Source organism: Vulpes lagopus, chromosome 10 (assembly GCF_018345385.1).
Source record: "Vulpes lagopus strain Blue_001 chromosome 10, ASM1834538v1, whole genome shotgun sequence".
Classification (NCBI taxonomy): Eukaryota; Metazoa; Chordata; class Mammalia; order Carnivora; family Canidae; genus Vulpes; species Vulpes lagopus.
The window spans coordinates 58,976,073-58,997,950 of NC_054833.1; the positions used below are offsets into that span (position 1 = coordinate 58,976,073).

Below are 21,878 nucleotides of genomic sequence, written 5' to 3' on the forward strand. Positions count from 1 at the left end.
GAGATGGGGATGGGTGGGGGGAGTTGTGTGTGTGGGGTCCTTGGCTTCCCATCTCTTGGCCTCTGTTCATTTTCTTCTCTCCTGGAAGCTCTTGGCTCTTCGTGTCATAGACCGACTCTCTCCTGGCCCCAAGCATTGTGAGGGCATCAGCTACAAATCACCTGTGGGGGTCTGCTGGGGGAAGAGAGGGGAAGAAAGATGAGTCAGGGCTGAAGGAGACTCTCCTCTGGTTCTCACGGGACAGCCCAGGGCACAGTCAGTAGGAGGTTGCTGGCACTGAGGCCCTGTCCCCCCCACCCTCCCTCGTTGGCCTCTCCATCCCTGACGGATGCTCTGGAGAACAGGCTGAGACCCCACTCCCCGAATGTCCTCTCTTCCCACCCTCTCCGGGCCCCCAGCCCTCATTCCCTGCTTCCCGCCAAGATCCAGAGGTCCAGCGGCCAGCTCACCCCAAATCTGCTGCTGCTCCCCACTGGGGAGCCTCTGGCACACTCTTCCCTCTCCTCAGCCCCTGCTCCCCTCAGGGACCCAGGCGTCCTGCCCACTCCCTTCACCATAACAACCATTCTTTGGGAGTTGCTTAAGACTTTAATATCATTTCATTAAGTCAGCTAGTTAGAGAAGGTTGGGCTCCCAGAGACTGGGGTGGGCAAAAGACAGACGGCCAAGGTAGGGGGGAAGCAAGGAAAGAGTCCCCCTCTCTCCGTGGAGATGGCTCTGAGACATCAAATATTGACAGTGAGAGAACAGAACTTATTAAATCCGGGACAGGGGTGTGCACGGGGAGCTGTGGGAATGGCCGGATGCCTGGGTTCTGAGGGTAATGAAGGTCTGGGAGGAGGGAAGGTTCTGAGGCTGGGGGTGCAGGAAGGGTAAGGGTCCTGCACCCAGGTACAACTCTTCTGTCCCTTTCCTTTGGGAGGTATTGCGCCTTGGTGTCCTGGCTGTTGCTCGGCTGTCCCCTGGAGCCCCTGGGGACAGGACCCCCCCCATCACAGCTGTGGTTGCTTTCCCTTCACCCCTTCCCCCTACCTCCACCTCTGTTGATGAGCTTCAGCAGTGTTTAATCGGATTGAGCAGTAATTAGCAAAGCAAGATGTTTGATTACCTATTTAGCATAATGTAGGGGGCTGGGATCTCCAAGCACAGCCAAGGGTAGGGGGGTGGTCAGAAATGGGGTCCACACCACCTTCCTCTCCTGAGAAAGCCAATGAGCCCTGCGGTGGAAGCCCCCCTCATACCTCCCCACAAATCTTCACTCCTTTGGGGACCTTTCCCTGGGGGGATCGGACCAATCATGTCACCTCTCTGTCACCCACCGCCTGTTTGGTTAGAGGATGAATCGCTTAGCCCTCCTCGCCTTGCTGTGCAGCTGGTTTGGGGTGTGGCAGGACCCCTGGCAACTTCAATCGTGGTCTTCGGCACTAGGACGTTGGCACTAAGACGTTGGTCTGGGCAGGGGACCGCAAATCAGAGCCCAGGCGCCTCCCTTAAGGATAATGGGGTGTGGGTGTGGGTGGGGAGAGGTCCCAAGGGCAGGGGGTGTCAGTTCTGAAAATCAGGACAGGTGGGATGGTGAGGTTAGTGTTGGGTGTGGATGACTCCCAGGGCCCTTTAGGAGCACCTGAGCCGAGCCTTGTGCCAGGTTGGCATCAGAGACCTGTCAGGTGTGAACACCATGCAGAAAGAGGGGGAACGGAGGTGCCAGCTTCTCCCCCTCCTGATCCAGCAAAGAAAATGTCATCCATTTAGCTCCTCATGGAAATGTAATCAGTGGGCTCGCTGAGGGCTTTGTCTTAATTAGGCACTATTGATGGAAGCAGGGAGGGTGCCTGCCCATCCCCCGGACCCGCTTCCTCCCTCAGTTCCTCCCGCCTCAGGTAGAGCCCGGGGCCGCGGGCGCCCCCTCTGCGGCTCCCGGCCTGCAGCGCCCCCTAGCCCCCGCTGAGGTCTGCCCCCCTCCCCGCCCCCCACCTCGCTCGCCCAGGACCCAGCCTTTGTTCTCACGGAGAACCGAGCCCCTCCCCGGCCCGGTCACCTTCCCCAGGGAGTCCCCGCCTCCCGTTCCCCCCAAAACGGGCGACGCTTCTCAGAGCCGATCCCCAGGTTCCCCTAAATTCCAGTTCCGTTCTTCCCTGGCCTCCCCCGCCCCGCGCAGCCCGGTGCTCCGAGACCCCAGTCCGGGCGCAGACGAGGGAACGGGCGGCAGGGCAGGGGTGCTCCAGCCCCGCTTTTTCCCCCGGACCCAGCTGCGGCCGCGGCTGCCTCGAAATCCTGGAGCGCCTTCCAGGGCGCAGACCGGCCCCGCAGGCGGGACGCCGGGCGCCACCTGCCGGACGCGCGGGGAGCGGGCCCGCAGATGCGGGCGCGGGGTCTGGCGCGCGGGGCTGGCCGGCCCTCCCGGTGACCCGAGGGAGGGCAGCTAGAAGTCTGGGCCCCGGCCGGTCCTGCCTGTCCTCGGACCACACACCGCCCCCGCCCCGCCCCGGCCAGCGGGACTCGGAGGCCGGCCCCCCACTCGCCGGCCCTGTGGCCAGGGGCCCAATGGGGCGCGGGCGGGCCGAGTCGGGCGCCCGGGCGGCGGAGCTGGGGCTACCCTTCGCCTGCGCCTGCGCCTGCGCCGTGGGGGCCGGGCTCGCGGGCCGGCTCCCCCGCCGCTCGCCCCTCCCCGCGCCGGGTTGCCTTGGCGACGCGTGGCCGGCGCGGGCAGGAGCGGGGCTCGCGGGGCCACTTAGCAGCTGGAGTGGCCGGCCCGCAGGCCTAGGGAGGACGAGGTCGGCGTCGTGAGGTGTCGTGAGGTGTGTGTCAGGGGCAGGGAGGACAAAGGGAGACGTGGGAAGGGGCCGTGGCGGTGGTGGAGGGACAGAGGGCGGCGGGGGGCAGAGGGCGCTGAGGGGCACTTGGAGGGGAGGAGAAGGGGCGGTCGGGGTCGAGGCGTGGCGGGGGCGGGGGCCGTTGTGACCGTTGTAGGCAAGTCTGCCGCCCGGGAGGCCGCTGCAGGACAGGGCCGGTCCCCTGGGCCTGTCAGGGTTGGGTGTGGATGACAGGTCCATGGTGGACCTGGGGGGGCGAGTGCTCCGGGCCTGACCCGCGAACGCTCGGAGGGCCTGACGCTTCTCTGGAGACCCTCGGCGCTGCCACAGTTGGTTTTATCGATGCGCCAGCCTCCTAGAACTGGTTTCCTTGGAGCAAAGTACACATCCTTCACGTTGGAAGCTCACAACCTGTGATCAATGCCTGGGGCGGCTTGTGGGGACGAGGGAGGAAAGCCACAGGTGGCTGCCGAGCTGGAGCTGGATCAAGGAGGGATGCCCAGCTGCTCACACCTTGCCCTCCTCTTCTGGGATTCTGAGAGCCTGCCAGAGATGCTCCTGCCTCCGGGCGCGCCTACTTTGCGGAGCCTTCTTCCTTCCCCAGTGCCTTCTCCCCCAGACACAGTTGGAAATTCCACCTTGGGGGACTTTTTTCTCCTTTCTTCTTCCAGTCTGTTCTCAGGGCACCAGGAGTCAGCTGACCTTGGTCTCCGTGATGAGTTAGCATAGTCAATCAACTATGCTAAGGGACCTTTCCAGTACACACAGACGGAGGTTCCTACCCACCCACAGCCATGAGAAGCTAATGAGACATGTCACAAATAGGGTTTTTCTTTGCTTATGGAGGTTGCACATTTTAGTGTGGGTAGGAGGAGAGTTTCATCATGCCTCCCCCCTGCAAGAGAGGTTAGTAAGCTGGGAAGACAGGAGCCACCTAGGAAGATCATCTGGGTGTGCTTCATTGACTGGACAGAAGGACAAAGGGTGGGGAGGCTGGGGACAGTCTTACCTCCCCTGGGCCTTCTCTCACGCACACCTGTGGCCCTCATGGGGTAAGGTGTTTGAGGGCGTGTGCAACCACACCTCAGCTTGGTTTGTTTGTTTGTTTATTTATTTATTTATTTTTGCCTCATGATCTTCTGATCTCACACTTCTGGGCAGAGACAGGGGCTCCTCAACCCTCCTTAGTGGGGTGTCTGTCAGGCTACCGTCTCTTCCACTTCCATTCATTCCTAAAGCTTTGGAGTGACAGACTTTGTTTTTTGACCCAATGCCCTGAAGAAAGCAGGTTGCCCCAGGGGAAGGAGTGAGGTCTGCAAGACCCTCTGTGGCTCATGGAGCAGAGTGTGGGTATCCCCAGATGAGACGATGATCTTGGGGGGAGGGGTGTCTCAGTCAGTTTGTGAATTCACAAAGAACTGAGTGTATTGGGTGGGGGGCCGGGTGAGGGTGGATCTGGTTGTGGGTGCGCCCCTCAACTGCCCACGTGTCCGCAGGTTCTGCCCACACCATGTCCAGCAAAGCTGAGAAGAAGCAGAAAGTGAGTGCCTGGGGCAATGGCAGCCGTGGAGGGGCCCGCAAGAGAGCTGCCCAGGCTGCTCTGACCTCACAGACTGCAGAGACCACGCTGCCTTCCTGGGAGCCTGAGGTGGAGCCTGAGCCCCTCAAGGAGGAGCTTGGTGGGTACCTGCTGGGGAGGAGCATGGAGGCAGAACCTTTGTGTTTAGAGAGGGTCGGAGGGCTGTTGCTTCTGGGTAAGAAGCCAGGGCCTCAGTGGCATCTCAGGCCTGTTGCTGGGGTCCTTTTTCTGTGTTTTTCTCCTCGCCGGCCTTAGACCTGTTCTTTCTTACTCTTTCCCCCTGCCCCTGCCACGTACCAAGAGCTCACCTCACTAGCCAGTGCTTTCTCTCAGCCCCTTCCTCCTCGCTTGGAGTGTTCCTCCTTGCTCCTGCCACGCTGAAGAGGGTTTGATCTCTCCGTTTTTCCCGTTTTCACCCTGGGTGGCAAAACAAATAATGTTTTTCTCCCATTAAGCCCATCACCATGGCGACCCAGCTTGCTTTGCCACCCTTTGAGTCCTAATCCTGACTGATCGTTTCTCCCATCTGTTTAAAGCTCTTGTAGCTCTGCCTCTATTTTGGCAGGGCCTCGGTAGACTGGGGTGGGGGGTTCAGGTTCAGGGCCACGAGAAAAGCAGCCTGATGTCTGCATGGAGGGAGAAAAGAGTTTATTTATTTATTTATTTATTTTTTTTTGAGAAAAGAGTTTAAAGAGGCTGCCTCCCATGGCTTTGATCTGAGGGCCTCCTTCCCTGTGGGTCAGCAGGGTTCTGAAGGGTTCTGGTCCCTGCGGCTGTCACGGGGCTGTCCCCCTTCGAGCCCTGGCCAGTGGAGCTATGACTCTGAACTAAGTATAGCCCTCCTCTTTTCCATGGGGCTTCTTTACACAGCTGGCAGCCTGTCAAGATGGAGAGAAAATGGAGTCCCCTTTTCATATTAACAGTGGAGATTAGACATGGGTGGGGAAGAAGGGTCCAGGGCATGCAGGGTACCTAGGTACCTAGGACCCAGATTTTCTCTTGAGTTCTCTCGGAAGCAAGCATCGAAAATGAGACCAGGGCAGCCTGGGTGGCTCAGCGGTTTAGCGCTGCCTTCAGCCCAGGGCGTGATCCTGGAGAGCTGGCATAGAGTCCCACGTCAGGCTCCCTGCATGGAGCCTGCTTCTCCCTCTGCCTGGGTCTCTGCCTCTCTCTCTCTCTCTGTGTATCTCTCGTGGATAAATAAATAAATAAACAAATAAAATCTTAAAAAAAGAAAGAAAGAAAATGAGACCAGCTCCTAGAGGTTGGCTTCCTGGAGTAGAGGGAGGGAGCAGGAGAGGCAGTGAGGCTCAGCTGGGAGGGTCCTCAAGTGTGGGGAGGGAGGGAGATTCTAAATGAGAGCACTGACCAGCAAATACAAAGACTCCACGAGTCCCTTAGCTCTAAGCCTTTTTATCGTTTGGTGTGGATGAGTAACCCCAGCAGAGGTTCAGAGGGGTCCGGGGCCTCCAAAGCAGCCCTGAAACACAGTAATCCCTGTGAGCTTTGGAGTTGGGGAGGCATTGCAGCCTGTCCTGTTGGAGATGGAGGGGCCAGCTATGGTCTGGGTGTTTGTGTGTTTCCCTCCCCCCCAAATTCATATATTGAAATAAATCCTAGTGCCCAATGGGATGGGATTAGTAGGGGGGGTGCTTTGAGAGGTGCTTAAGTCATGAGGATGGGATAAGTGCCTCATGAAAGGGGTTCCAGAGAGATCCCTTGCCCAGTTCTTCCACGTGAGGACACCATGAGGAGTTTGTGACCCAGAAGGCGGCTCTCAGTGACCAGGCCAGCATCCCCAGGTAGGACTTTCAGCTTCCAGAAATGGGAGAAATAAGTTACTGGTGTTTATAAGCCACTCAGTTTGTGGTGGTTTGTTAGAGCAGATGCTGGTCTAAGGAGAGCCTGAAATGTTTCTTAGTAAAGGTGGGTTAAAAGGGTAGACACCCCGTCAAGGTCTGTATTAACAACCTGTGCTTCCTTAAACATTTCTCAGTTCCCATTCAGAAAAGAAGAAGAACAGGTTTGTAATTCTATATTTGTAATTTGAAAAAAAACTTTAAAAATTTTTAATTTATTTATTAGAGAGAACTAGAGCTTGTGCATAAGCAGGGGAGCTGCAGAGGGAGAGGGAGAAGCAGGTTCTCCACTGAGCAGGGAGTCCAACTCGAGGCTCGATCCCTGGACCCCGAGATCATGCCCTGAGCTGAAGGCAGACGCTTCACCAGCTGAGCCCCCCAGGCGCCCCAGTGTCGTGTTTTCAAGGCTCATCCATGGTGTAGCATTGTGGCTACTCCATTCCTTTCTGTGGCTGAATAATGTTCCACTGGTATTTGTTCATCCCATCATTTGTTGTTTGAGTTACTTGAGTTATTTTCACTTTTTGGCTGCTGTGAACGCGTGTGCTTGAGTGTCTGAGTACCTGCCTCCCCTTCTCTTGGGGAGACACCCTGGGTCGTACTGTGACTCTGTGTTTAAGTTTCAAAGGGACGCCTTCACTTTGGAATGTTTATTCTCCCCAGAACCAACCTTGGAGGAAACCATAGTAGAGAAGGAGGAATTACAGGAGCCGGAGGTGGATGTGGTAAGTTAGGGTCCCCCCACCCCAACATTCTTCCCCCACAACCAGGGCATCAGAGGGTTAGTTGTAAGATGGTGCACGAGGGATTGTCTTCGGTCTGTCACTTGCTTCCTTCTCCTCTTTGCCGGGAGCCTGCTTACCACCAATCTGGTCCACTGGCACAGTTGACCCCCCAGCCTCTGCCCCCAGGAGAAGAGGGCTTTAAGCGAGGGGCAGGTCTCTTAGCTTTCCCATCCTTGTCTCCCCACCTTGAGTCAAACTGGGACAAGCTTAGTTTGTGACACCCGACTCGTTATCAGACGAATTGCACATTGTGGCCACACCCTGGCAACAAGCACTTTCCAGGCCTAGGTGTCAGCAGCATAGTAATACACGCTATAGCTTGGCTATTTTAATTTGCATTTCCTTGATTTCAAGTGAAATTGAACATTTCTTCATATTTTCACTTTCCATTTTCTATGATGTGACATGTCCACTCCTGTCCTTTTTTTCATGCATTTCCTGGGGTTGCTATGTTTTCCTCATAGGCTCATCTATGTCTTTATATAGGGGAAATTTTAGAGCACCCGGCTTTCTCGGCTTGGAAACTATAAGTGAAAGAGACTTCTCATCCTTCAGGAGAACAGGGAGAAGGGCAGGGTGGCTCTCTGTGTTCATCTTCATGTCTTCTAGTTTCCTTAAATATTTACAGCTTTTCAATTTTAACTTTATTTTTAAGATTTGATTTATTTATTCATCACACACACACACACACACACACACACACACACAGAGGCAGAGACATAGGCAGAGGGAGAAAGAGGCTCCCTGTGGAGAGCCCGATGTGGGACTCAATGCCAGGACCCTGGGACCATGCCTTGAGCCGAAGGCAGAGGCTCAACCCCTGAGCTACCCAGGTGCCCCAGAGCTTTTTTATTTTCTCTAGTAATCTGTACAGACCTATCGTGGGGCTTGAACTCACTACCCTGAGATCAAGAGTCACACACTCCTCTGACTGAGCTAGCTAGATGCCCTAAGTTTCCTGAATTATTTAGTGGAGTTCTACAGATGATATTTTTTCTGATCACCAGTTACAGTGTATTTTTCATCTAAGTTATATATTCTTTGGTGTTTCTCAGTTTTGTCTTTTCCCCTCCCTTCTTCCTCTCTGGCTTTTACTTTTTTTTTTTTCTTTTTTACCTCCTAATCAGCTTTTACTGGATATCTCCTATTACTTCTGTGTCCCAGGAGGCTGCAGCCTTATCCTTTTTTTTCTGGCTTGCCATCTTTGCTCCTGGTTGCTTGCTTCAGGCTAATATCCTATGGGTTCTCTTGATTTAGTTTGACTTCGAGGTTGAGGATTGCTTGACGATGCATTTTTACAACCATAGGCATAAAGGAGAGATCTTGAGAAGGTAATGTCTTGCACTTTTCATCCAGTGATCTATTCTAGTTTTACTTGTAGAAGCAAGGTAATCTTATTGTCTTGTTTCTTCAGAAGCTTGAAACCTATCATTCAGTTCATCCTCAGCCTTGTCTTCACCATTCTGGATCCGTGTGGCTTCTCATCCTCCTTGTCTTCAAGTGTACTCAGGAGAAAGGCCTCATCCTAATAGCCATACCTGCTTTGGCTTTCTGCTCTCCTTCTGTAGAAGCCCCTTTTCCTGTCCCGAGCCATGCTGACAGGTCTAGTGGATGCCGTATGGACAGCAGAGCATGATGCCGTTCTGGAACACTTTGCCCGGGACCCTTCAGAGCTCGTCCTCACCATCTTCATCGACCCCTATGCAGGGCTGAAGCTAGAACTGAGTATGCCAGTACAGGTGGGTACTCTGCTGTCCAGACTCCAAGGCGCTCTTGCAGGGGAGCCGAGAGTTCTGTGTATCTCAGTGTCTTTGAGTCTTATCTGCTAAACCCAAGGTCTGTTGAGCCTCATGTTGTGTCAGGAACCCTGCTTGGCGGTGGAATACAGAGAGGAATGCGGTGGGGTGTTGCTTTTGGTGATTTCATGGTCTAGTGGGGAAGACAGGCATATGCAGAAAATTTACAAATCTTATGATGCCATGGGCAGAGCTTCATAAGAGCTTTATAGGGACAACTAATAGAGCCAGTAGAGGGCTGGCAAGGCTTGGCGATGCAGGTGATATTTCAGGTGGAGATGAAAGGTAAATAGGATTTCACTGAGTCTGGGTAAGAGCTGTTCTGGTTAAGAACACTCTATGTGTGGAGAAGAGCTTTGGGAAGTGATAGTGGAATGGTAGGCAGGGCTCAGCTTGTGGAGGGCCTTGTGTGTTATGCTTATACAATTTGGCTTCTGTCCCAGAGGGAACTAGCGAAGGCCTTCATGGGTAGGTAGATAACTATTTCAGCAATGTGGAAGATACATCAGTGAAGAGTAAACCATGGGTAGGGAGACAGTTAAAAGACGGGTATAGAGTAGCATCTGGGCAGGGCGTGTACAGATCATTATTGTAAAATTCTTGTAACTTTTCTACATATTTGAAATTTTTAAAATAAAATGTTGGAAAAGAGAAAGGCTTTTGCTTTGCTTTTATTGGCAGTGCACATACAAAAATTGAAATGATAACATGAGCATGGCCCTGTGCAGTGACACAATTTGTGAAATGTTCCAGATTAAACAAAAGCAAAAACAGACTGTAACTTTTTCCTGCACATGAGCAGTAGTCAGCTATAAGACCTCATGGAAGAAAAAAAAAAAAAGATCTCATTCATAAAAGGAACAAAAATTTGCAAAAATGTGTAGGATTTCTATGAAAGAAAATGACTGTGCTGTGGGCCATGTCAGAAGATCTGACTACACAGTGAGCCATATCCTGTTTCTAGGTGGGAATCTTAATTATAAAGACCGTTGCATCTAAACAAGTGCACCATTTTAACGCAACTCCAATCAAAGTACCACAGTCCCTAGATCCCTTGTGTAAAGATTTTAAGATATACCCAGAAAAATGCATGAAAATCACAAAGAACATGATGAAGATGAAAGTACTGGAGGAGAGCTATAAATACGAACATCTCATATTAAACCATAGAGATTAAAACAGAGTTGGGACGCCCGTCTCTCCATCAGTTCAAGGTCATCAGTTCAAGGCCTGTGTTGGGCATGTAGCCTACTTTAAAAATAAATTTTAAAAAATAAAACAGACTTGTACTGGGCCAGGAATATGCATCACATACACAACATTAAAGACACAAAATACAGAAACGTATATGTAAGCATTTTCTATTAAAATTGCATTTAAAATTTGTAGGGAAGAATGGATTATTCAGTGAATAGAATTGGGAAATAGGGAAAACAAAATTTTCTTTTTTTTTTAAATTTTATTTACTTATGATAGTCATACAGAGAGAGAGAGAGAGAGGCAGAGAGATAGGCAGAGGGAGAAGCAGGCTCCATGCACCAGGAGCCCGATGTGGGATTTGATCCCAGGTCTCGAGGATCGCGCCCTGGGCCAAAGGCAGGCTCCAAACCGCTGCACCACCAAGGGATCCCAGAAAACAAAATTTTCCATTGAAAATCTATTTAGGGCAGCCTGGGTGGCTCAGTGGATGAGCGCCGCCTTCAGCCTGGGGCCTGATCCTGGAGACCTGGGATTGAGTTCCGTGTCAGGCTCCCTGCATGGAGTCTGCTTCTCCCTCTGCCTGTGTCTCTGTCTCTCTCTCTCTCTGTGTCTCTCATGAATAAATAAATAAAATCTTAAAAAAATATATTTAGCTGGGGGGAGGGGAGAACAGGGAGATGTTAGAGGGCACAAAGCTTCTGACACCAAAAGCGAAGGCAACCAACCAAAGCTAAGCAAGTGAAATTACATCAGATCAAAAAGCTGCACAGCAAAGTTTCTTCCATCAACAAAATGGAAAGGCAATCTCAGGAATGGGAGAAAATATGTACAAATCATATATCTGATAAGAGGTTAATACCCAAAATATAGGGATCCCTGGGTGGCGCAGCGGTTTGGCGCCTGCCTTTGGCCCAGGGCGTGATCCTGGAGACCCGGGATTGAATCCCACATCGGGCTCCCGGTGCATGGAGCCTGCTTCTCCCTCTGCCTGTGTCTCTGCCTCTCTCTCTCTCTGTGACTATCATAGATAAAAATAAAAAAAAAAAAGAAAAAAATACCCAAAATATATAATATCCAAAATATATAAAGAACTCAACTCAATAGCAAAAAAAACAAAAAACAAAAAACAAAAAACACAACAGTCTGATCAAAAATTGATCAGAGGTATTGCAGAGACATTTTTCCAAAGAAGACATACAAACGGCCAACGGGTATTTCAAAAAGTTGTCCCTATTGCTAATCAGGGAAATACAAATCAAAATCACTGTGAGATACCATCTCACACCTGTTTGACAATGGCTATCATCAAAAAGACAAGATCACAAATGTTGGTGAAGATGTGAAAAGGGAACACTCATGTGCTGTGGTGGGAATTTAAGTTGGGGCCACCATTCTGGAAAACGATATGGATGTTCCTCAAAAAATTAAAAATAGAACTATCATATGATCCAGCAGTCCGCTTCTGGGTATATGTCCAAAGGAACTGGAATCACTGTCTCAAAAATCTATCCATACTCCATGTTCATTGCAGCATTACTTACAATAGCCAAGGTATGGGCATAGCCTAAGTGTCCATCTGTGGATGAATGATAAAATTCTATATACACACAGTGGAATATTATTCAGCAATGAGAAAGAAGAGTCCTGTCATTTGCAACAACTTGGGTGGACCCTGAGGGCATTATACTAGGTGAAATAAGTCAAACAACGACAAATACTGTATGATCTCACTTATATGTGGAATCTAGGGGAAAAAAAAAACCCATGCTAACTCATAGAAGTAGACAACAGATTGGGGGTTGCTAGAGTGAGGTAGGGAAAATGAGTGAAGGTTGGCAAAAGGTACAAACTTCAGTCTTAAGTAAGTTCTGGAGGTATAATGTACAAATGGTGACTAGTTAATATTGCCTTGTGTATTTGAAAGTTGCTAAGGTTAAAAAAGTTCTCACTGATGAGACAGAAAAAAATTGTAACTGTGTGAGGTGATGCATATTAACTACACTTATTGTGGCAATCACTTTGCAATAAATACATAAATCATGTTGTACACCCAAATTAACACAGTGTTACAGGTCAATTATAGCTCAATAAAACTGAGCGAGGGAGGGTACCAAGTTTCATTTATTCAAGACAATGGTTCTAGAGATCTATTATACAGCATGTATCTACTGTATCTATTATACAGTATTACTATGTGGTGTACATGACATTTGCTACGAGGGTAAATCTTTTTTTTTTTTTTAAGAGGGTAGATCTTAAGTGTTCTCGCTGTACATACATACACAAAAAGGTACCTCATGAAATGCTGGATATATTAATTTTATTGTGATAACAAAACATCAAGTTGTACACCTTAAATACATACAATCTTTATTTGTCAATTATGCCTTAACGAAGCTGAAGAAAATTTATTTGATATGCTGAAATATACTCTAAATAAGATCAGGGACCTAGTTGTATACTTTTGGGTTAAGATGGCCAATTGAAACTTCCTTAAAAAATTACTACTGTTGATAAAATGGTCAAAAAAGTAAAACTAGAAGAAGAAGAAAAAAAATCACCCAAGTGTAAAGAAGGAAAAGAGCATAATCTAATCAACTTTAAGAGTGGATGAACAATGAAAGGTCTATGCCCCGAGTTAAGAAAACCATCCTCCCCACAGGAATGGTGGATGCCCAGAAAGTTGGCAACCTTAGCTGGACATGTAACAAAAATCTGAAAAAGGAGAAAGAGCCCAGGTATCTTACACTGCTTGAAATTAGTCTTCACCACCTACCCATCCCCTCACGCAATTCTCTTAGGTTAGAGAAAAGTGAATAGAACATAAAATACCCAATTCTTTCACTTTGGTAGGGAGGTGGTGGAGAAGAAACTGGGCTCTCATAGCAGGACATCAAGAAGTCACCCACAGGGTGTTAGAGCAGAAAGGATGAATTCCCTGAGCTGCTCCTCAAGCACGAGGAAAGAAATTGCATGGTAACTGCAAGCATCTTACATCAAGCGGCAAAATGTGGAGCAGAAAGAAACTCCTCACAACAGCATCATGTCCTAGTACAACTTAGTAGGAGCATGAATTCAATTTTTAAAATGCAGAGAGACAAAATAATGCAACATGAGAGAGAGAGATGAAAGGGAGATAGCAGATTTTAGGAAATAAAGCAGCATACTATAAAACTCGTAGGTTAGAAGTGGCAAGGAACTGACTAGCTATCACTGCAAATCTGAATTGCCACAGAAGAGAAGCTTGAGATAATTACAGTGCACGAGGAAGAGAAAGCCAATGACAACATAATTAGAGAAAAGTTAATAAGACAAGGTGATCTAATATAGAGCACCGACTAATGAAATAGTGTAAATGTAAAGATAAAATACAAAGCATTTCCCTGACCTACAGAAAGAACTGAATCTGGGAATTGAAAGAATGTACTTTCTCCTCAAAATTCTGTTACACCATGTTTAATGCCAAGACACATCTTAGGTACGCTGTAACCTCCAAAGAAATTAATTCTTTAGGAGCATCACTTATGCAGCTTTCCTGCCAAGAATATTCAACTTGAATCTAATGACAAGGAAACAATCAGATTAATCCAAATTAAGGGACATTTTGGAAAACGATTGGCCTGGACTGTTAGATCAGTGCCATGGAAGAAAGACAAAGACTCGGGGACTGTACAGGATTCAAGGGGACTGAGGAGACATGACTATGTGTGATCCCAGACTGGATCCTGGGTGGCGAACAACAGCTGTAAATGATGTTATTTGGACCATTGGGGAAAGTTGAATATGTATTGTGTATTGTATGAAGTTCAATTTTCTGAGTGTGGCATTTACAGGATTGGGTATGTTGGAGGATATCCTCATTTTTCGGAGCTATATGCTGAAGTATTTAAGGGTGCAATATCACATGGTGTCTACTGCTCACTCTCTAATGGCTCAGCCAGGAGAGGGAGAGAGAGTAAGAGAGTGAACTTGAGCACAAATAGGGCAAAATGTCAACAATTAGTGACTCAAGATTAGTGACTCAAGTGTGTTGTTCACTTACACTTTTCTTGCAGTTTTTCTAGGAGTTGAAATTGCTTTCAAAATAAAAATTTGGGAAATAATTACTTAGTGTTCTAGTCAAAAAAGCAAATTGTCTAGCAGGAGGAGACATTAGCTGGTGGCAGACTTCTCCAATCACCCAGAAGAATACTTTCACAGAGTTCTCCAGGAGGACCGTGTGCCCCAAGCATTTTATTCCCAGCCGAGATGGTCAAATACAAAGGCCACTAATGAGCAGTCATTTTCAATCTTGAAAGAACCCTACTCTATAAAACAAAAATAATATCATCCGTGGAATATCTATTCCATTAGAAATGAACCAAGCAGGCAGGGGTGCTTGGCTGGCTTAGTGGATGGAGCGCTTGACTCTTCATCTCGGAGTTGTGAGCTTGAGTCCCACATTGGGTGGAGAGATCACTTAAAAACAAAATCACTTAAAAAAAGAAAAAAGTAAAAAAAAAAAAAAAAAAGAAAAAAGTGAACCAAGTAAACAACTCAGGAATAGAGCTTCTACGAACATTCAATTCATTTAAATAAAAACTAATACTAAATAACCACTGGTGTTATGGTTATGCTGTGAAATGCAAATGCTACCAGCCTGGACAGTGTAAACGTAACAGTATAATGAACACTGAGCAGCGCTGAGCAAGAGGGAGGGTATGAGGTGCTAGTGTTCTTATTTCTCAAAGCAGTGAGTCACTAGGACTTAACATTGGAAGGTAGTGGAAAATGAGCCTCAATATTTTAAAAAACATTTAATTAATTAAGAGAGTGAGAGTTTGGGGTGGGGAGCAGAGGGAGAGAAGCAGATTTGTGGCTGAGGATACAGCTCAACACAGGGCTCGATCTCATGACCCTGAGGTCATGACCTGAGCTGAAACCAAGGGTTGAATGCTAAAAGACTGAGCCACTCAGGTGCCCCTGAAACTCAGTATTTTTAATAATCTCATATGACTTTAGAAAGGGGTCTTTCAGAAAGAAATCTCTCTTGCAGGTGAAGAAATACTTATTGAAGCTCAGGGGTGCCTTTATCTTATTCACAGCAGAGTCCTTTTATTCTATGAAATCCAAGTGAAATTAAATCTAATACTTTTAATCAAAAATAGTGTGATCCTACTTTGAAATAACTTTTAATCAATTTGTTCTGTACGTGTCGATCTATAGAAATGTCTGGAATAATGTTTTCTGTAGTGTTAACAGCATTAATGTCTGGCTGGTGGAGTTTTAGATGACAGTTTAGTTTTTATCTCGGTACTCCTCTGTATTGCTTCAGTTATTTATAACTAACCTATGTATGTTATTTTTTAAATGATGAGGCTTCATTTGATTTATTCTTCCCCTTTATTTTATTTTTTAAAGATTTTATTTAATTTGACAGAGTGAGAGAGAGCATGAGGGGAAGTGGTAGGTAGAGGGAGAGGGGGAAGCAGGCTCCTCATTGAGCAGGGAGTCTGATGTGGGGGCCTCAATCCTGGGACCCCGGGATCACGACCCGAGCTGAAGGCAGATTCTTAACTGACTGAGCCACTCAGGCGCCCCTAAAAATTTCGTTTTTATAAGTAATCTTTACACCCAGCATGGGGCTTGCACTCATGCCCCTGAGACCAATTGTCATCCACTCTTCTGACTGAGCCAGCCAGGTGCCCCAAGAGTCTGTCTCTTGGTTTATCTCTCTCTCTCTCTCTCTTTTTTCCCTTTGCTCGTTTGTTTTATTTCTTAAATACCACACATGAGTAAAATCATATGGTATTACATATGTATATCATTTTAACGAAAATAATAGTGTGAAGCTTTTAAAAAAATACACTCGAAATGCCAAAATTCAATTCTGAGTAGTGGGAAGATGGATGATTATTAATCTCCTCTTTGTGCTTTATTTTCAGTTTTTGAAATTACATAAATTATAAAGAAAGAGTGGGTACAAAAGCATGCACGCATGAAAGGTGGATCTGGCCTTAGGGACGAACGGCTTTTCTCAGCATGTAGGAGTCAGAAACTTGAAATTTGAAAGCCGTAGCTACATGAGGGTCATACATTTCTGGATGTAAACAACAACAGCCACACAAACTCACCATGAACAGAATTGAAGGGTACATGAAAATTTGGGGACCAGGCATACACAACTGAAATGGGAGACCCTGGACAGTTGCCTCTTACTTCCATTCTTTCTCCTCCCCACTTATCCTATAGCTCAAAGGCTTCCTCCGTTCTATCCTTTTCCTTCCATCCATCCGTCCAGCATTTATTGAGCATCTAATATGTTCTAGTCAACTGTGTTGGTTCTGGAGCCAAGTTGGACAGAGTACACAGTCCCTACCTGCAAGGCCTACTCTCTGCATTTCCTTCCCACAGTTTTGGGTACAGACTCCGTTATTATGTCCCTGAAAGAAATAGGAGGCACCTTGAGACATGTTTGGTGAAGGATCAGGATACCCCAAAGGAATGTGGCAAAGAACTCAGCCAGAGTTCTTTCCTGACAGGTGCCTCAGATTCTGCTGGGTATTGTGCTGGGTCTGGAGACTGATCTCTGGTCCCCTGTATTTTCATGCAGCCCCAGAACCAGATTGTCTACTTCATTCGCTGCGCACCAGTTCCCATCACCACGGAGAACTTTGAGGCAACCGTGCAGTTTGGGACCATGCGTGGTTCCTACATCCCGGCCCTGCTTCGGCTGCTCAGTGGTGTCTTTGCACCTCAGATCTTTACAAACACAACCTGGCCTGAGAGTATTCGAAATCATTTTGCTTCTCATCTGCATAGATTCTTGGCCTGCCTGACAGGTGAGCAGGAAGACTTGGGTGCCTGGTTTCTCTCTGGTGCTGCACTGACAGTAGAGCAAATGAGGCAGGTGGGAGACTCATCCTGAATACAGCCTGGCATGGAATGGGTACCTTTATGTGGAGCATATCAGGGCACAGAACTTGCCTTCCAATACAGATACAGTTTTCTGCTGTGGAAGGTTGCCCAGACCAGACAATGAGTCATAGTTTCTTTTGCCTGTTCTCCTGAAATCCACCATACTAGATCATCAGTCATGATTGGAACCAGGGTGGCACAAACTCTCCCCCTTCTGTGAACTTCCATGGTCTGTTCTTTTCCTCAGATACTCGGTATAAACTGGAGGGTCACACCGTTCTCTACATTCCTGCAGAGGCCATGAACATGGCACCCGAGGTGGTGGTTAGGGACAAAGAGCTGGTACAGCGGCTGGAGAGTGAGTGGCTGGTGTTGCCAGTGTGTTGGGGGAGAGGGGAGGGCTAGATGCTGAGAAAAGAGCTGAGTTAAGAGGGCTACATAGGTGATAGAGGAAAGGATACAACCGGGAAGCAGCATAAAGAAGTGCAAGAGGTTTTGTACTCTCCCCTGCAGCCTCCATGATACACTGGACCCGGCAGATAAAGGAGGTACTCAGTGCCCAGGAGTCTGTGGAGACAGGAGAAAATTTAGGTCCTTTGGAGGAGATTGAGTTCTGGCACAATCGATGCATGGACTTGTCTGGCATCAGTAAACAGCTGGTGAAGCAGGGAGTGAAGCACATTGAATCCATCCTGCGCCTCGCCAAATCATCCTACTTGGCACCTTTTATGAAACTGGCCCAGCAGATCCAGGTTTGTGAGTGGACCAAAGGATGGAGGCTTAGCAGAGAATGGATGGTGGTTGGAACAGTAGTTAGTCAGGTGCTAATAAGAGGCCAGCGTAATCCTCAACAGCAAAGATAGATCCTAATGTTTGGACTTGCACTTGGGGGAAGAGTACAAAAGTAGTAGAACACAGGGTCCCAAGGAGCTCATAGTTTCGTTAGGGAGACCTCAGTTCATCGACAAATACACATGGAGTCCAACCTCCATGAGCCCAACCTCTGCAGTCTAGCTCAGAAAACCAGGCTTACACAAAACAGGATCACCAGATGGCATGGGGTCAAAGAGGAACCTATAGGGTCCAACCAAGAGAATTGCCAAGATGAACACATAAAAAATAAATTTGGTATAAAGTATGGCAAGCTGATTATGTTAACATTGGGATCACACAGAAGGCTGCAGTGACCTGTGGAGTTTAGACATGGAGGATTTTTCTCCTCCCAGGCAGGATTTTGAGCTAGATGGTAAGGAAACAGCTGCAGTGAGGTGGAGATGTCTAGAAGCCTGGTTGAGAACAGGGTGGCCAAAGGCATGGGGTGAAACCGGGGGTGGATGGGAGGGCTGTTCCATCAGCTGATCAATAGCTGATGCACCTACCTTGTGCCGGGTTCTGAATTCAGCTGGAGAAACTGGAGGAGTGGACACAAAGCCTGAGCTTGGGGACTCTCAGTCTAGTGGGGCGGGGGGTTGAGACTCGTCATAAGAAGAGACAGGACACTGGTTGGAACTAGCACAAGAATGAGAGCAGATAGGTGGGGTCCCCAGGGTCCGTGGAGGCCTGAGATGCTTGGTACTAGGTTTTGAGAGGGGCAGGTCAGGCCAGGCTTCCAGAGGGGTAAGCAGTGCTTGCTTTGAACCAGTTCTTTCCAATGGACAAGTCCATTGCCAGCATTTCTTCATTGCCAGGATGGTTCCCATCAAGCACAATCCAACCTGACGTTTTTGTCAATCCTGAAGGAGCCCTACCAGGAATTGGCCTACATGCGGCCTAAGGACATCTCCAGTAAGCTCCCCAAGTTGATTAGTCTCATCCGCATCATCTGGGTCAACTCTCCCCACTACAACACTCGGGAGAGACTGACCTCTCTCTTCCGAAAGGTGCGTGTCTATGGGGCCGGGACAAAGGGCAGCTCTGATCTGCTGAAGGACGGGGAGGCGTTCAGGGGGACATATGTGCTGAAAGGCACTGAGGAGTAGCCTGGGGGGGGGTCAGGCAGGGCTCCCGGGCTTCTCTGCCTGCTTCTTCATCCCCCAGCGTGCTCTGTGCTCCGGGTTGGGGCCTGGGCCTGACAGCTTGCTTCCAGATAGAAGTAGCCAAGGTGGGAAGAGGGCCTTTGAGAAGGCAAGGCAGTAGAGCGCAGTGGGGGGGGGGGGGCAGGGGGGACAGACACCAGGCTGAGCCATGCAGGAGGGGACGACCCCCTTCTGCTCATTTCCCAAGGTGGAAATTGCAGGGAGTGAGACGCAGATTTGGGAAGGAGAGCCAGCTTTTGAGGCACAGGGCCCGAATATCATCTGGGATGACCGAGGTGGGTCCCTGAGCTGAGCGCTCACTGGGAGGTGAGCTGAGCTGGGGACAGTATGGGTAGACCCTCACGGGGTTGCCGACAGCCGGCAGCGAAGGCCCGTGTCAGGTAGGTGCAGGGAGCCAGGTCAAGACTGGGAGGCTGAGACCCGAGGCGGGGTCGGAGATTTGGGCTGTGACTGGAGGCCATCGGCCCCTTCTGCAGATGAGCAATGAGATCATCCGCTTGTGCTGCCATGCCATCTCCCTGGACCGCATCTTTGAGGGCCACGTCACTTCTAGCAAGGAGGAGCTCCAGGGCTGCATCGCCTGCTGTCAGGCCTGGAAAGATCATTACCTACGGGCTGTGCAGATGCATACCCAGTACGACGCATGTCCCCCACCATCCCATCTGTTACCCCTGCCATTCCTAATGACTGTAGATGGGGCTCCTCTCACTTGCACTTTTTAAAAGCCTACAGATCCCACTCTTCTCTCTGGATGCAGATCTTCTAGCCCCTGGATCCTGGTTCTCCTTAGTCTCATAACCTCTCTACCCTGATTCCAAGAATCCTTTCTGGTTTATTCTTCCACTCTTGGCCTGGAAGTCTGAAATTCCATCATGTATAAACCTTCTAGACCTGAGGTGCTTTATCTCCTCTCTGGTTCTTCTCATCTTGCCTTTCTTCCCTCCGCTCTTCAGGAGAACTGCCTCTTGGGGTCTCCTTCCCTAAGGCCCCCAAAACCCAGGACTCTGGATTCTAGCTTCCCACAGGCAGGTTGATATGTCGTGCCCCAACTTGTGATTTGGTCCATTTTTCTCTGAACACAGGTTCTCCAGTCGGGGCTGGGTGCTGGACCAGACCAGCATATTTGCCCAGGTGGATGCCTTTGTGCAGCGCTGCAAGGACCTCATTGAGGTGGGCAGACCGTCGTGAGGGGTGGGGGGTGTCACAGCAGGCTCTAGACCCTGGCCAGGGGCTGGGAGAGAGGGGCAGAGGGTCAGCAGGGAGCTTCTCCACTGTAGCTCTTTCTGTGTGGCTGTGTGAGCCGCTGCCACCGTCCTGTTCTGTCAGACTGTCACCTGTTATCACAACCCTGGTATCTCATAGCTCATTCTGTGGCCAAAACTTACCTCAGCAGCACCCGGCACCTGGAGGGTCCTCCCCTGTCTTTAGACATTTTAAGCCAATCCTGAGAGCTCAGGACCCACCAGGTCAGAAAAGAGGGCAGGAGTCCTCACGCCGACTTGGTTTCAGGTATGTGATTGCCAGTACCATTTTGCTCGCTGGGAAGATGGCAAGCAAGCTCCCCTTCCTTGCTTCTTCGGTGCCCAGGGGCCCCAGATAACACGGAACTTGCTGGAGATTGAGGATATCTTTTATAAGAACCTGCAGATGCTGCGGGCTGTTCGCGGGGGCATCCTGGATGTCAAGAACACCTCCTGGCATGAAGACTACAACAGGTGTGAGGATCCCAGGTGGCTTAGTGCTGCAGGGGAGGGAGGCGTGGAGACCATGCAGGAGGAGTGGCCAGAGTCCAAAGGAGAGCCTGGAGGTGACAGATCCAGATGGGGAAAGTGGGAGAGAGTGCAGGGAAGGAGCCACTGCTCAGAGCCAGGGTCCCAGTTAAGCTCCGAGGGCCGGAGTCCCCATTCTGCCACAGATTGGGGGCGGCGGCGATTCTGGGCAAATTATTCCCCCAGTTAGAGCCTATGTTTCTTCAACTAAAAAATAAAGCTAGTGATAGGACCCATCTCACTGTGCTGTCTTCAGGAGCAAACGATTAATGCACATGATGCACTTTGTGGCTGGCACGGAGGGAGCTCTGGGTCCGGGGCACCCAGGATTCTTACTCAGGGGATGACCAAGGGTGTGCGCTTGTCTCCACGCTTCCTTAACGGTGCAGGTTTCGCACTGGAGTCAAGGACCTGGAGGTGATGACTCAGAACCTGATCACCTCCGCCTTTGAGTTAGTTCGAGATGTGGAGCAAGGAGTGCTGCTGCTGGACACCTTCCACAGGCTCGCCACGCGGGAGGTGCTCCCCCCTGCCCCCCCCCCCCCCCCCCCCCCCCCCCCGCCACTTCCCCTTTCCCCTGCCTCCTCCGCCCTCTTCTTCCTCTTCTTCGGTGCTTCCTGTTTCCAACCCCCTTCCTGCTCTTTCCCAAGAGCCTCGTCGTCCTCCTGCTCCCCTTGCTTGCGGATCACTAGGGAGCAGGCCTCCTTCCATGGGGCCAGGATCGGGTGTAGCATGAGTCCCCGGAGGGAAGCCGCACCCGAGGCCATGTTGTCAGGTTCTTTCTCTCCTTCCTTAGGCTATCAAGCGAACCTACGACAAGAAGGCAGTGGATCTCTACATGCTGTTCAATAGCGAGCTGGCCCTGGTGAACCGTGAGGTGAACAAGAAATGGCCCTACCTGGAACCCTACATGGCCCAGTACTCTGGGCAGGCGCACTGGATGCGGATCCTGCGGCATCGTATCGACAGGGTCATGAATGTGAGCACCTGGCTGTCCCCAAAACTTGTTCTCAGAGAGCAGGTGGAGTTTGCAGGCTGAGCCACATGCTGGCAGGGTAGCCACCCCCCTGTGCCCCCCGCTGTCCAGGGCGTTTCCCCAGGGACTTTCCATGATGGGAGACTAAGTGGGGCTCTGGGGAGTGGC

At 49.6% G+C, this 21,878-nt stretch overlaps 1 protein-coding gene across 1 annotated transcript in view; it reads left to right on the forward strand.

Annotated features, from left to right (window-relative positions):
* Positions 1 to 2,681: 2,681 nt before the first annotated feature.
* DNAH2 (dynein axonemal heavy chain 2) overlaps positions 2,682 to 21,878 on the forward strand; it is an 87,983-nt gene continuing 68,786 nt past the window's right edge. Inside the window, exons 1-11 of the mRNA XM_041770369.1 lie at positions 2,682 to 2,798; positions 4,310 to 4,492; positions 6,915 to 6,976; positions 8,605 to 8,775; positions 16,625 to 16,853; positions 17,177 to 17,287; positions 17,443 to 17,681; positions 18,618 to 18,809; positions 20,475 to 20,680; positions 21,124 to 21,253; positions 21,531 to 21,713. Of these exons, the coding sequence (XP_041626303.1) occupies positions 4,324 to 4,492; positions 6,915 to 6,976; positions 8,605 to 8,775; positions 16,625 to 16,853; positions 17,177 to 17,287; positions 17,443 to 17,681; positions 18,618 to 18,809; positions 20,475 to 20,680; positions 21,124 to 21,253; positions 21,531 to 21,713 (1,692 nt within the window). The 5' untranslated portion in view covers positions 2,682 to 2,798; positions 4,310 to 4,323. The remainder of the gene's footprint in view (positions 2,799 to 4,309; positions 4,493 to 6,914; positions 6,977 to 8,604; positions 8,776 to 16,624; positions 16,854 to 17,176; positions 17,288 to 17,442; positions 17,682 to 18,617; positions 18,810 to 20,474; positions 20,681 to 21,123; positions 21,254 to 21,530; positions 21,714 to 21,878) is intronic.